This window comes from Cyrtonyx montezumae, unplaced genomic scaffold (assembly GCF_038088225.1).
Source record: "Cyrtonyx montezumae isolate F1298 unplaced genomic scaffold, pur_monq_1.0 scaffold_34, whole genome shotgun sequence".
NCBI classification, from domain to species: Eukaryota; Metazoa; Chordata; class Aves; order Galliformes; family Odontophoridae; genus Cyrtonyx; species Cyrtonyx montezumae.
The window spans coordinates 5,212,009-5,227,265 of NW_027072039.1; the positions used below are offsets into that span (position 1 = coordinate 5,212,009).

The window sequence follows — 15,257 nt, forward strand, 5'->3', positions numbered from 1 at the left end:
CAGGGCCTGCCTGGGGCTACAGTGGGATAATGTGAAAAGAGTAAAGGATGTTCCAAGTGAAGTTGTGCGTCTTTGTGGAGAGATTGTGGAAAGTTTTGTTGTGTGTTTTGTAAAAATTCAGGATTTGGCAGACAAGAAAGATTGATTTTCTGAATGCATTTTTCTGACTTGGAGCTGTGTGGATGATTAGTTAACAAAAAAGAGCAAAGATTGCTGTGTAAATGTCAAGAATGTTCCCTCATTGTTCCTGAGGACTTTATAGGATTGGAACACACAGCTGCACTCAACTTAGGGAATAGCATCAGCATTTTGGACCTTTAAAAATCTTCCTTTAAGAGATCTTTTTTTTTTAAATGTTAACTACAATCCTTTCATAATACTTTTTTTTTTTCCTTAACCATACGAAAACTGTAAATTTTTCTGTTTTTCAGCTTTGTCACATAAGAAGAGGAAGCCATGGTGTGCATCCCTTGTATTGTCATTCCAGTTCTTCTCTGGGTCTACAAGAAGTTTCTTGAGCCCTACATCTATCCCGTTATTGCTCCTTTCATTAAGCGTGTGTGGTCCAAGAGAGCTGTGAAAGAAACTGTCACCCAGCAAGGTCAAGGAGACAGTTCTGAAAATCCACAGGCAACTTCAGCCACACAAAGAGATAAGGGGGATGAATCTGGAACTTACAAGGTAAGATTAATGTGCTTATGAGGGAGTGCTAATCAGAGAATCTCCAGATAGAGCAGCAGTGGGTACCATAGAAGTTCATAAGTTCATAAGGTTGGAAAGGACCTATAAGATCATCTAGTCCAACCATCCTCCTATCACTATCCCTACCCAACTACTAAATTAAGTCCTTTAGCACCTCATCTAAACGCTTCTTGAACAGCGCTAGGGACGGTGCCTCACCCACCTCCCTAGGCAGGCCATTCCAGTGCCTGACCACTCTTTCAGAGAAAAAATGTTTCCTCAGGTCTAATCTAAATCTTCCCCGGCGCAACTTGTGGCCATTCCCTCTCGTCCTGTCATTATTTATCAGGGAGAAGAGGCCCACCCCCTCCTCACCACAACCCCCCTTCAGGAAGTGGGAGAGTGCAATAAGGTCTCCTCTGAGCCTCCTCTTCTCCAGACTAAACAATCCCAGCTCCCTCAGCCGCTCCTCATAAGACTTGTGCTTGGATGTTTTCGGATAAACTTTCAGATAAACCATTTACTTCTAAAAGGGAGCTGTCAGTGCTGAGCTGGCTGGAAATAGCAGTTTCTCCTAGGCAGCTTCTGGGAGGTTTTGGAAGGACAGGAATTGCCCCTGATTCTGATAAAGCTTGAAGGCTACTCTGGCTGTTCTTTTGGAAAAGCAGGAAGCAAAGTGATTAATCACACCTGATGCATAAAACAGATTATGAAAAGTAACTGTTCTGATAGCTCTGCCACTCATAATAGGATAAAACGTTCCATGTGTTAAAATTGTGCATTTACTCTGTATCTCTTCTAACAAAAAGCAGAGCTTTATACGAGTTGTCTTTGTCCTCATCCTCTGCCCCAAACAATCAGTGTAAATCTAAAGAAATTCCATGAGTTTGGTTCTTAGGACAGATTCTGCATGAGTCTTCATGGCTGTGATTGCAAAAAGTCGTTTTCATCACTAAATATTACTGTCCTGGGTGTAAAGATGGTTTTTGACATCTCATTTTAAAGGTGTTTTTTATTTGCAGTTTGAAAGCAACGGGGTTCCAAATGGAATTGCTGCAAAGGGATCAACAGAAGTGTCTGACAAGAAAGCAGATTGAAGGAATTCATTCCTATGGATTTCATTCCCTTGTGTCCAACATAAACTGGTGATTGCTATTTCTCACACTGAGACTTTGCACATTTCAGCTGAGTAAAACCCCTTACCACATACAAGAGAAGATTTCTTTTGCCACTAAAATGGCAGCTAGCAAATTTCTTATATGAAATGTTTGAAAACTGCAGTAACTTATTCTTCTTTTTCCTCACCATGAATACTTTGCATCTGTAATCTATTTGATGTGGTTAGAGATTAGATTAAGTAGTCTGTGGATAAATCTGGCTAAATGTATTGCTTCTTAGTTTCTCTCGCTGTGAGTGCAATACTTCAGGCTTCAACTTGAAAATTGTAGCCTTGGCCTTGTTAAAGAACTGTTCATTACATTGTGGCAACATAACTGTTATGGTCAAAATTGTGAAGAGCAGAGCCTACCATGTGAAATTTGGGGATACTAATGCTGTGCTCAAAGTTTACTTAGCTTACTAGAGTCAGGAAGTCTTGATTTCATACCTTAAGTCATTTTTTCCTTAACGCTCTACTTTTTTTTCCTGAAATGGATTGAGAAGAACATGATGCAAGAGAATTGTTGCTTCATAAGCTGTTGTGGTTTCAAATGGTACGGGTGTATCATTAAGGAAAAAGTCTAAAATCTCTTTCAACATGCTTATGTAATTTGAATTATAATAAAGCAGGACTTTATTTAAAAATTAGTTGCTCCATATGGTTGTTTTTAGGCTTCTGTAGAATAAAGATCTAGAGTGGTAACAAAATCTTGGAAGACCTGTAGGCAGTCTGCAGATTGAGGGCTGCCATAAAAATACTGCCTGCAGGATAAATGAAGTGATCTCCACGCATCCAGCTCTGCCTCCTCCTGGGAAGATGTGTTCTGGTTCCCAAAATGATGCCTTTGTGCTTAATAGGAAGTTACAATTCCTGCTATTTCTTCTCTGCCAAACCAGAAGGCTGTCTACAAGATTAAAACAAAACAAGAAACAACCCCCAGCCAGCCATTCCAGCACTTTGGGATTGCTACTTGTCATTTTCGATGAAAGTCTTACAGTTGGACATTTTCATAGACAGATGTTTGGTGGATAGTACCTTGAGGGTATTAGGATAGCAAGGAAAGCTGATAAATAGTTTTGTGTTCATTTCACATGGAGGGGCAGTGCACAGGAGTGGTGAGAGGCATACTGCTCCCCTTCTGCTGTCACTGAAGTCCTGGCTCATTCTGGCATTGTGACTCCTGCCAGAGAAGCATTCACCTGGGGGCTGACAGCTGCCTCTGGGGAGGTGGGTTGCTTCCTATCACTGCTCAGATTTGTTCAGGGCTTGCATGAATCAGCCTGCAGTGTTCACTGCTGGATGCTGGACCACTGTTCTGTTATCTTTGTAATGAGTTCAGGCATAGAAAATTCCTTTTGGTCATAGAATTTAAGATGTAGGACGTAATGTTGCTTAATCTCCCTTAATGAATCAGTCAATTAGGAGGTGAATTTTGTATCATTTCATCAGCTTTTGCGTTGCCCTTGGGGTGTAAGTCCTGGCAGCTGCACCTTTCACTGGCACATCTTTCTCCTGGACTACTGCAGTACCTTTTGTGATACAAAACCTGGTTCTATTCTGAGCATGGTGGGCAGGGGATGCTGTGCTGCAGTGCCAAGAACTGCCCAAAGCTGCGTTAGAGAAAAGAAAAAAAAACAAACAGGGAAAAATACAGCAATCTTTTTTATGGTCATACAAACGTACATCTGCACTGCCCTTCAGAAATGCTTTTAGTCCCGCCGAGAGGCCGCCAAGCGTGGCCGTCCCCGTTAATCCCTCCGCGCGTCCCTGAGGACTTCATTTCCCAGCCTGCCCCGCGGCCTCGCCCCGTCGCGCATGCGCAGCGCGGCCCCGCTGGCGACGTGGAAGGCCGCGGGCGGGCGGCAGAGGCGCGTGTGCGCCTGCGTGGGGCGGGGGGTGGTGGAACGGCGCCCCCGCGGCGCGGGGTGAGTGCGTGTGCGGCGCGGCAATCGGAGTGGCGGTTCCTCGCACGGTAAAGCGCGGCGGGCAGCGCTGCTGGGCCGTAGCGGAGGGCCGGGCTGCGGGGCACGCGGTGTCCGGGGGAGGGGGGTGGGTCGGGCGCCGCATCCGGCGCGGTGATAGCGCTCCGTCGCCGCCGCTTTGAGCCAGGGAGCGGTGCGGTGCCCGTCCCCTCGGAGCGCTCGTGGGACGTGGTCAGCGGGCACCGCGGGTTGGGGGATCTTGGAGGTCTGTTCCGACCTTAAGGGCTGTGGTGAGGAAGGTGAGGGGTTGCGTTCTCCTTTGTGCCACGGGAGTGCTCGGAGGTGCTGAAGCTGTTCACCTTATGCAGCGTTTTCTCAGCGCGACTCCGTTTCCTGGTTACTCGCTTCCCACGTTGGTCTCTTTGCTTCTGAAGGATGGTATTCGGTGAAGCATTTTAAGGTCGTGAAGCGTACTTTCAGTGACGGCAGTTCTTCTCTCGTTGCGTGTGCTGAGGGATAAGGTGCTGGGCTGCAGGTCTGACTCCTTCCCCCCCGAGGAGAGGTGAGGGGAGCTGTGTTTGTACAGCATGGAGAATGGTACAGGGAGACCTGACAGCGGCCTGTCAGTATCAAAAGGGGAAGAAAAGAAGGGGACAGACTATTTATCAGGATCTGTGGTGACAGGACAAGGGGGAAATGGTTTCAAACTAAAAACAAAATAAAAGGAGATTTAGATTGGATATAAAGAAAAAATCCTTTAAACTGAGGGTGGTGAAGCACTGGCGTAGGTTTCCTGAGAGTTGGTGGTACCCCGTCCCTGCAGGCACATGAGGTCAGGTGGGTGGGCTCTGAGCTCCTGGAGGGGCTGTGGGTGTCCCTGTGCACTGCAGGGAGTGAAGACTGCATGGCCTTGAAGGGTCCTTTCCCCCTCAAACCATAGAAGTACAGGACTACTCTTCCCTGCGTTGGGCACTTCTTGAGTGCTGAGGAGTGCAAACAAGCTCCTGGGTCATTGAGTGTAGTCTTGAAGGCTGCTGTGTAGTGTAATTCCTAATTTTAGCAATGTCTGAGATTGCACCAGCGATTTTGAATGGAAAACTGTCATTGCTGCATGGATTGCCAAGAGCTGAGTTACTTTGTGCACAGTGTGGGCTGGAATCCACACAGCTGGAGCAACTGTCAGCTCCTTGCTGCTCTTCCCAGCACTTGGCATTCTGAGTTAAATTCACTAGGAAAGTATATAATGCAAGAGAATATGGAAGATAGATGGCTTTAATGCTTACAATGTTTTTACCAGATGAAACGTAAGATCCCAGGCTGTTCTTAGCGTGCTAATGACTGACAGTTGGGCTTGCAGAGTTATTAAGTCACATGACTTTTTGTGCAAAGGACTTATTAAAAGCAAGCAATCCTGTTTGGTGGCTGAGGAACTGCTGTCAGAGAGGATGGATATTTCTTCCAAGTGTGTTCTCTGCAATGGGAAGCTTATTGTAGCTGATAGTAATTGCACAGCTTTGCCAAGTGGTTTCATTTGCACCAAAACTGTTGTGAAATGTAAAAGGTAGTTGAATTGAGAGAAACATCATGGCAGCCTACAACAGTGCTTCTGTTTTCCCTTGTAATAAAGCTTATTTCTGGCCACTGGAGGAAGGTATGGCCAAATGAGTGGTGATAGTGCAGGTACTCTGTGTGTTCTTAAGCTATACAGTCAGATCTCAAAATACAGTGTGCATGTTCTGTTATTTCTGTATGTGCTCTGTATCCCACAGTATGCTCGTGTACAGCTAGATTTGTTCATCTAATTTTACAGTTCTGGTACAGCTCCTGTGCAGGAATCTGGTGATGGCAGTCGAAGAGCAGTCTTTTTCCTTTGTGAAGAGCAGAGCTAGTACTTCAGTTTCTACTTGAAACTTCTGGAGAATGTTATGTACCTGCAGTAGTTACCTAAAAGCTGGGCTCCACCTCTCACAAACAAGTGTGAGATGTTCTTCACCCAGCCTGCTCCTCCCACTGATCTTCTGCTCATCACATGGAAGCAAAAATGCTTTCTTCTGTGACAGAAAACATGTGCTGTGTTTGAGCTCAGACTTGCACTTGTGACATGGCAAAGGCCTTAGATCTTGTCAGTGCTTATTCCTTACAAGGTAGAGGAAAGCTTTGACTTTTCATCACCTTCTTAACAGAAAGGTGTCTGTCAGACTCATATCCTGTCAGCAAAGTTCCTTCTTAAGTTCTTGCCTGCTGTTTGCCTCCTGAGACTGAGAGTAGGGAGTACAAATAAGCATAATGCGAATTAGTGAGTGCTAATACAAGGGCTGGTGCTTAAAATTAGGATAGTTTTAATTTTTGGATCTTGAAAAGTGGAAAGGCATGCTGCCTTAGAACATGCATCACTGGCACAAACATGTATTTCCTTCTTGTCATCCAGTGCCATAATGTAACTTCATGAATGTTTTTTAAACCCTGTGTTTCCTTCTGTCTTCTTCCCCTGTGTGATGGTTACTAATGGAAACCTAAGTTTTGTGTCAGCATCATTTTCTGATTGAGGCTGCAGGTCTTGCTGCCTGGTGCTTCTCCCTTGTAAAATAAAAAGGGTTGTAGGTTCTTGAGATGGCACTGAGGAGTTACATAAGCCACACGTCTCCGTGTCACTTACAGAATGTACGTTTTCCTTTTTTTGGCACCTCCATCCCAGAATATTTCATTATAAATCAGACAACTGCAGGGTTGCCTTGGGGGTGCAGTGATAATGCTGGAGGTGCTCAGCATCTCCCGCACAGCTCTTTCATCAGTTGTCAGCATCTGGGCTCTCTAACATTCAGTTTCTTCTGCTGCTGTGCAGGACTCTCAGCTTCAGTGCGACCTGTAGGGGCTGCTTAACATCACAGCAGTGCTGGCTGCTGCAGAACAGGATGGACACTAGGACGAGTTGCTGAACAAGAGGAACAAAAAAGAATACTGTTTTTGTCTACAGGAGGAAACAGCAGAGAACTTGGATGAGTAATCCTGGATTCTTTGACATAAGAATTGAGGATGTTTTGGAGTCTGAAGAGGAGTGGGTAGAGGAGAGCTGGAGCGTGTCTGACTCTGGACAGCTCTGCCTGGGATTAGGGAAAGGGGCAGTCATGTGTGGATGGCAGGAAAGGTGTGGGGGCAACCATGGGTCAGTGCCCTGAGGAAGAAAATGAGCAAAAACAGTTTCTGGGGGAACTCAGATAACGGAAGGTGAACTGATGGCATTTGTTCATTGGCAGGCATTGAGGTATGCCTGACTTATCTCTTTTTTTTGACTCTTCAACATGCTTTGAAATAATGTGTATGTGCATATATATATATGCATTTTCTGATTAAAAATAGAAGAAACCTTAAATTCTGAGGGTTGTATTTTTGGCAGTTGCTTTTAGGGGCATAAGTTCTCACTGTAGTATGCTTCTGCATCTCTGATCTCATTTGGCATGGATTCTTGTTCAGTTTAATGGGAAAGCTCAAAATCTGTAAGCTTCTGTGCCTCACTTTGGAGTATGCATGAATGGGAACGATCTTTCGGTGTTAGTAGAATATTTGTGTAGTTGATTTTTGCCTTTGAAGAAGGATTTAATCATATTCCTTGCCTTTATTTTTTAGCTTCATTAGTAGCAAAGCTTCCCTCAAAGCTATTCCCTGAGCTGTGCAGTGTAATGGATGTGTATTACATCAGGCAGGGGCAAAAACATCTGTGTTAAGGGAGCTTTGTCACTTTGCTGTCTCTTGCTTTCAGGTTATAAATACTTCGGAGAACTAAACTGTAAACTGAACTGTCAGATTACTTTCTCCTCTTTGGGTTTGTTTTGTTTTTTTTCCTAGAAAGGAGCAGAAGAGAGGAAGTTGCACTGGTAAGAGAAGCTACAGGGCTTCAGGAGTACTGGAACTTTCCTGTCCTGATAGAGCAGGATGAAACACATTCAGCAAACATCATCAGGAGCGAACTTGAGGGCTGTCCTACTGCTTCAGGCTTTCAGTGTCCATTGCCATCAGCTTTCAGGCTGCTCACTGAGAAACAAGATTGTCCTAGAGATTAGAAAATAACTAGTAAGGGTGAGTTTGCAGATTTGGAAGACAGACCTGATGTCTTCAGTGGGGATCTATGGCTTTAGGGCTCTGATCCTGCATCCAAATCCTCATCTCTGAGGTGTAACTGAGGTCTGTTTGGACTTCAGTACTTGGGTGGAATCTCTTCAGTTCTGTAGATGAGTGTTGTGTATACTTAGTCCATTGGATTGCAAATATTCCCAGAATATGAACGACTGTGAGAGAATTGAAATAGTGGAGCTAAGTAATACCTACTGGTAATAAGTCTCCTGCTTGTAGGAGGTTTTAATTCTAGGATTATACAGGACATTTGAATGTCTGTGTGTCTGTATGTTGGTATTTGTGTCTGTATATGTATGTATACACGTGTTTGTGAGGTTGTCTGCAGATTTTACCTGGCAACCATGTGAGGGATAGTTATGGCAGGGGGCAGTGCTTCGCTCTAAGCTGGCTTAGCTGGATGGATTAGTGACATGTGAACGTGGTGAGAACAGTGGGAGACTTAGTGGAACTGTATCTACTGCTATAGCATTATTTAAACAGAAGGCTTGAGGGTGTGACACACTTGCTGCAAGTTCAGCAGCGCACCTTAGCTTGCAAGCTGCTGTTGTGTTTGAGATACCTTTGTGCTTTGATGGCAGGTGTTTGTGTGTTGAAAGGAGAGGCTGGGAGTAATGCACAACCGTTGCTGAAGGTTGGCCAAAGCAGTTTAATAAAACAGCAGAAGTTGTGAGTCCTTAACAGGCTAAGAAGCCTGAGGGTATGCAGTTGGATACTGCAAATCCATTTCACCTCCATCTCTCACATAGGTATTGCTCCTACCAGGAAGACTTAGTGTGCAGAGTTATGAGGAAACAGTGTGTACTGCTGAATTGCTTTTAACCTGAGGAGGAAAAATGAGATTCTTGTAAACAAGGTTAAGAATTAATACTGAAGTCTTTTAGAAGGGACAGTGAATTCAAGATCTGTCCTCCCTCCAGCTGCTTGAGGCTGAAATAGGTCCTAATGTGCAAGGCACTCTTGCATTTGGTCTGAAGCAACTGCTCCTGCATGGTGGGGCCACGTGGTGTGACCAAACAGGTGTTGCATGTAGTAGAGCACAACTCTTACAGAGTAGGTTGTGAGCCTTTGGGGATGTTCACAGCTTCTCCTAAAGAAGAGAGTTCTTGTTAAGTGTTGATGATATTGCATTAAACTAATGTCTTGCTAATAAATTTCTATTTAATTTTTTTTTAAGCAAACAATTAGATTGCTCTTCTCGTAAAAGGCAGTTAACTTCTTAAATGAACCAGGAATTTATTAAGTGTATTTGGAGGGGGAAAAAGAATAGATTTCCTTGGTAACGTAGTGGTGTGGTTGGGACTGACTTCTCTGAGGTGAAAGGGCTGTGCTGTAGGTGTTCCTTATGGCCTTCCTCCTGTGATGTGATGGGACTGCTGTATGCTGAGTGAGGTTGGACCTGAGGTCCTGTCTTCCTAACATATGACCTAAATCTCCCCTCTTTGTTTTAAAGCCATTTCCCCCTTGTGTGGTCACTGTCAGACCATGTAAAAGTCAGTTCCCCTCCTGTTTGTAAGCTCCCTCCAGTACTGGAAGGGAGCTCCTCCTAGAGACTTTTCCAGGCCGAACAAGCCCAACTCCCTCGACCTTTCCTCATAGGGAAGGTGCTCCAGCCCTCTGATCATCTTTGTGGACCCCAGCTTCGTTGGTTTCTGTGATAACTGGATGTTTACAGTCCAGGGGCAGCAGGGCTAATTAAGCATGTTTTAATTTCCTAATAGTCTCCCATATTCTGCACTTTGTGCTAGCATTTTGTTTCTAATGTCTTTGAGTACTGTGGATTTGCACTAAATCTGTAATACAAGATGCTCAGGTTGCAGCTGCAGACTGCGGTTGCACCTGTTCTTAGTTCTTAGTTTTCCTCATTTTTATACTCTTCTTTATCAACTAATACAAGAATGGTCTTTTCCAGAAGCAGAGGCCTCTGCAAAGATGAGGCAAACAAGTTAAAGAGATGCTTCAGATAGATCCCGTACCTCTGTTGAAACAAGTTAAGAGTTTCCTCTAGGAAGTAGCTTGCATCTTCTAATAGACCTACTCCTGCTTTTACTTAAGCAGGCTCTAGCATTAAGTATTTACAGAACACTGTAATGCAGTGCTTTACCTCTTGGTGGGGATGGTGGGAAAACTTATTGTTTTTCTAAGTTATTAGTCACAGTTATTTCTTCTCAAAATATGGAAGATTATTGAAGCTGATACCTGGAAGGACAAGAGTGTCGCTGGCACTTGAGATTGGTATGTTTTTTATTTTTACCCTGGACTTTAAATATTTCTTTTATCTTTTTCCTTGAAGAAATGGAACTTTAGAACGTGATTTGCCAGAGAAAGAAAATGGGAGCAAATAGCAGCAGCATCAGTGAGCTCCCAGACAATGAGTACTTGAAGAAGTTGTCAGGAGCAGAGCCCATCTCCGAGAATGACCCCTTCTGGAATCAGCTGCTGTCCTTCAGCTTCACCACTCCAACAAACAGGTACAGTGATGATGTTTGTTGGCTGAATAAACCTTGGTAACGTAGCCATAGAAGTGACAAGTCTGAAAGCAATGAGTTGTTTTGCATTATTGTTTGAGAATGCAGAGGAGTAAAAGCCTGTGTAAACTGGTCTATTATTTCTGATTTTGAAATCTCTTACCACCATGCTGTCTTTTTTTTTTGGAGTCCTTTCTTCCTTGTGGCTGTAACTGCTATTAATTCCCTCTGGCTGCTAGAAGAAAAATCCACAATAGGTTCTGAAATGCTTGAGAAGATGTGAGTATGTGTATGAATTCAGTTTTTTTTTTTAATTTATTTTGTTCGTTTTGAAGTGCTTTTTCCTGAATAAGCCACTTTTTCTGAACACTCTGAAGAATTTAATGCAGTTTTATTGTCATTCTTCGATTTGTTCAAACAGAGCTCCTGTCAAAATAAATGTTAACCAGGTATTTTTTGGAAGAAGGTAAAGAACTGATGCAAATTAACCAACACTGTGAGAATTTAATACTACTCAGGGATTGAATACAGTTTCTAGTGAGGTATGGCTCACATGTAATGAATTACCTCTGTGAAGTGTCTTGAGTGTGGCACACAGTGGCTTCTGAAAGACAAAAAAGCACATCTGTTTTCAAAGCAACTAGCAAAACTGTTAGATAATCTACCCTGCTTGAATTACAGTGTCTGTAAGCTGAAGTTCAGACACTTGGGAGGGAAAATGGTAGAGATAAAAACCTCTGTTTTTGTAGTGGTTGAGGAAGAGGAAGGATTTTGGCTTAACAGCAGAAGAGTGAAGGGTTGTGGAGCTTTGAAAGGGCTGTTCTCATTTGGCAATAGGTGAGGAAGCAGTGTTTTTTTTCTATGTTCTCTGAGAAACCAATAATTGCTGTCACAAGTGGACTGTAAACACAATGGAAATCATTGTAAGTTGTGTCTTACTGCGTTTGTCTTCTTTAGTCATATATCAAACAGCAGCTTTTGTTCATTTTTTTGTTTATTTTGTTTGTTCTGCAGCCCCTTTCTCTTCCAAAGCAGAGGACTATTTCACAGCTTGATTTGGAGCTTTTGACATGCCTATTTCACGCTGTCAGATCCAGTGCAGAGTAGGCTTGTTTAAAAATAAAATTGAAAGATACATGTTTTTGGTATATTATTTTTTAAGACTTTTATCCAAAAGCAGGTTGAAGAATTAATTAGTTGAACACCAGATGGTGCTCTTGCCTGGGAGCCAGAAGAGATGTATTTTTAGAGGCCTCCTTTGTGCAGTGTAATTGAAAGGAAGCTGATATTTCCCATTAAGTCGCATCTACCTGAGAGAACAGTTTGACAAATGATGTCAAATGATGTTGGCTGCACAGCACCCTCAGCTCAGCCGCTGTCTAAATCAGATAACCTTGCCTGCAGGAGAAGAACAATAGAGGTCAATGTTCATTTTAGAGATGGAAAGCTTGTGGAGTATCAAGTTAACTCTGTTTGTTTTAATGAGGCTTGATTGGAGGTCATGCATTTGACAGGAGCAAGGTGCTGATTTTTGGCAGTTATGGAAGGGAGCCAGTTTTCACTTGTCAAGACAGAATTAAGAGGGTTTTTTTCTTCCTTGTGGATGATACTTTTTACACTAGGTTGTTGTAAAATGCGTGTGTTTATAGCAGGCGATCGTTGGCAAGTGCTGTTGTGAGCCATACAAGTGCTGTGTGTTGTCTTCATGGAGGTGGAGCAAAAGGCCTTATTTCCTCCTCTTTTTGCAAAGATGGGACTGAGTAGAACAGGTTCACGTTCTCTGGATGCTTCTTTGGAAGTAGGTTTGTTCTATGTATGGCAGTGCTGCAGGGAAAGAGGAAGAATAAAAATATGAAAAAAGAAAGTAGTAGGGGAAAGAATCTCCTTATTGGACCTCACACTTCTCGCTGCACAATTTTGGTATTAGTTTTCCTGTATAAATCATATTCAGGTGTGCACCAACTCTTCAAATGGTATTTATAGGGTGGTACAATTTTTTGAGGGATTTGACTTCCTCATTAGGGAAGAAAAGATATAACGATCTGCAGTATGTGTTTAGATGGGTTTGTAGTGACAGTCCGTATGTAAGATGTTCTTCCTGCTTGCTGTGCTGGGGTGTTTTAATGCAATAATCACTGCCAGTGTGTTTTCAGAGTCATTAAGATTGGAAAAAACCTTCAAGGTCATCAGGTCCAACCACCATCCTGACCTACAGAATCCCATCAGGAAACCATGTCTTTCTTACCACAAGAGTCTTGATGTCTTTAAAATACTACTAGATGAATCTACTTCAAAGAGTTCTGTGCTGTCAGGAAGCAAATTTCACATTTAATGACAGTTTTGTTGAAGTCTGGGAGTATTCTCTCAACATGAGAGAACAGATTTTGGCTTTAATAAAGGACTTTGAAAATGCTGGCCTCCAGATCACAGAGGAAGAGTGAGTTCCTGTGAAGCCTTGAACTTTTTCCTCAAGTATGAGAGAGGTAATCCCACCCCTCACATTCATCTGGACCTAAGTCAGCCCACCATAACTGTGTGGTTATGTATAATTTGCTTTGAACCCTTCCGCTCCTGCAGTGGTCACTTGCAGAATCTGCACACCAGGAGCTACCTTCAGTGGCTGCTGCCTGGGAAAACTGTAGAGCTGGTAACTGGGATATATCACAAGTTACTTTATTTTGCTGCACTCATTTTTGCTAGAAACTGATGATCTTCTTAAGGGATTCTTGATGAAAATTGTCTGATAGTTCTCATGGAACAGGTGATATTCTGCTCTTCCATTGCAGATGAATGTAGCCTGTATTTCTGTGTTCTAGAGAATACTGTCTTTACAGTTCTGAAAAAGTGGCTTTTCCATTTTCCCAGTCCTTGCAAGGTAAAATTGAAGTGGAAAACATGGCATATTTTCCCTTTCTTTTCTGAAATGCTGTTCCCTCCACATACTCTGTAGGATCCTTCTGTGGTCCCTTCATTGCAATTAGATGTAATCTGTTCAAGAGGATCAATTTAAATGCATTTTAGATGTTTTTGTCCCAGATGGTGAGCTTCAGAGCATCTAACAAAGCAATCCCTTTCTTTGGACGTGAGTTTTTCAGAGAGTTGGTACTTGCTTGTGATTGGTACAGTATAAGAGCTTCACTCCATTAATGCTCCGCTCCGTTAATGTTCTTGCTGAAAAAGTTGAATGCTACCAGTGCTGCTATATGGATTAATGAAAGGAGGGATGTTTTATTGTTAGGCTTCTAGTTCTATGTTTATTCATTAAGCAGATGTCATCTCCACATCTCTCTTTGTGAATCAGTCCTCGGAGGTGTAGTAGTCACAGCATTAATTCTGCTGGATTTCAGAACGCCTTTTCCCCTTCGTGCATGTGTTGTTCTGCTGCAGTATGCTCTCACTGGGTATTTCTGTTCCTTGAGCTGAGTGGATGTTGTTGCCTAGTAATAGGTTGGCAGAGTTCAGGTCTGTGTCCTTATGTGAAGGAAAGGGAGTGGGTTGATTTTTTTCTGGGTGTTAAAGCTCATTTTTGTTTTGGTAGCAGAAAGATCCATTGGGATATTTGAAAGCTTTGCTGAAATTCTGAAGGTCTTGCTTGGTCTGGTTATTGATTCTGACAATTCCTTGGAATTTGAGTATTGCATGCTTGAATAATTTAAGGGAGGGGAAAAAAACCACACAACTGTGTTAAGTGCTCTAGGGGGGAAAAATGAACTGTAATTAAGATTAATGTATACACTTAAGATTTAAGTTCTGAAGCAATTAAAATAATCAGGTCTTTGTATAGTGGGAGGTGGACAGTTTTTGTTGGGTTATGATTATTTAGTACCTAAGAGCTCTCCTGTGAGTTGGTGTCCAGTGTAATGCTCACCGAGCTTGTCATGGCTCAGAAGGAGCACGTCCTGTTGACAAGCAGCCAGATGGACAAATTTAGAAGCCTAAAATAGATATATCTCTGTCTCTCCCAGACCTAGCAAATAACGTTGTCAGAAGTTGTTGACAAGGCATTCTGGTTTTATGCCATTTGCTTTTAATTACTCTCCATGTTTTTAGCACTGACATGACGGACCACCTTGGAGACTAATTGTAATGTTTTAAAGCACGTTTCTAAGTACGTTTTCTCTTTCTGAGATGTATGTTTGACAGCAATTTTTAAAACAGGAGAAATGCCAATATTTGATTTTAATGAAAGCAGTCTTCATAGTACAAAATTGCCTTAAGATGCTCAGCTGTAGGTGCAGAGCTGCGTGCTATCAACTCACTACACAGCACCCACAGTAACTTATTCTGATCTACAGAATAACTGCAGGCATATTAAAATGTGTTTGTTTCTGTCTTGAAGTCTCTCCTATTGAGAATCTTTGAAATAATTCTGTCCCTTGCTGTTCCCACCAATATCCTTATCTCTTTTGTCTTCAGTCTCAGCTGTTTTCAGGTTAGTCATTGGGAAATGTAATCCTGATGCTTAGGAAGCAACTGCAATTTTGGTAATCTAATTATGGCAGTATTAAGTTTTGTGATATTACTATATTACACCTTTCCAACAGGGAAAGATACTTCTCTGGTGGAAAGCTTTGTAATTAAAAGCTTGTAAAGAGAGCTGAAGAATTTTATTTTTATCAGGTTGATGATTTAAAGCTAATAAATATTTCTCATACTGAAACATATTTCTGCTTGGAGGTATTTCCTTTCTAACATTTAATGTCTCATCAGCTGTATGTATCCTCCCATGAGTCCTAATCCAACTTAAAACTAACGGTATTGAGAATGATGTTAGGTGCTGTGGGCTTGCTTGGGTTTTGAGACTGTCCAGGCTATTACTGATTTCAGCTACAGATTAATGAAAAGAAACATTAACAGGTAATTATATAAAAATTTGGATACAGAAGATGCCCTGGCAGG

General features: G+C 42.6%; 2 protein-coding genes across 6 annotated transcripts in view; both read left to right on the plus strand.

The window, feature by feature from the left end:
- The first annotated feature begins 404 nt into the window (after positions 1-404).
- On the plus strand, positions 405-2,625 carry CUNH18orf32 (chromosome unknown C18orf32 homolog). 2 transcript variants are annotated; one of them, XM_065745263.1, is made up of 3 exons: positions 405-681; positions 1,704-1,826; positions 2,512-2,625. In XM_065745263.1, the coding sequence occupies exons 1-2, from the start codon at positions 457-459 to the stop codon at positions 1,776-1,778; spliced, it is 300 nt and encodes a 99-aa protein (XP_065601335.1). In that variant the 5' UTR covers positions 405-456; the 3' UTR covers positions 1,779-1,826; positions 2,512-2,625. The 2 variants fall into 2 exon arrangements, with proteins under 2 accessions (XP_065601335.1, XP_065601334.1); XM_065745262.1 differs by lacking the exon at positions 2,512-2,625 and having other exon boundaries at positions 1,704-2,387.
- A 1,119-nt stretch (positions 2,626-3,744) lies between these two features.
- Positions 3,745-15,257, plus strand: part of DYM (dymeclin) — a 151,996-nt gene continuing 140,483 nt past the window's right edge. For 3 of the 4 annotated variants that reach the window (XM_065745239.1, XM_065745242.1, XM_065745243.1), the window contains exons 1-2: positions 3,751-3,812; positions 10,184-10,361. In XM_065745239.1, coding sequence (XP_065601311.1) covers positions 10,222-10,361 — 140 coding nt within the window. In that variant the 5' untranslated portion in view covers positions 3,751-3,812; positions 10,184-10,221. Of the gene's footprint in view, positions 3,813-10,183; positions 10,362-15,257 lie in introns of all 4 variants that reach the window. The other variant, XM_065745241.1, reaches the window with a different exon arrangement.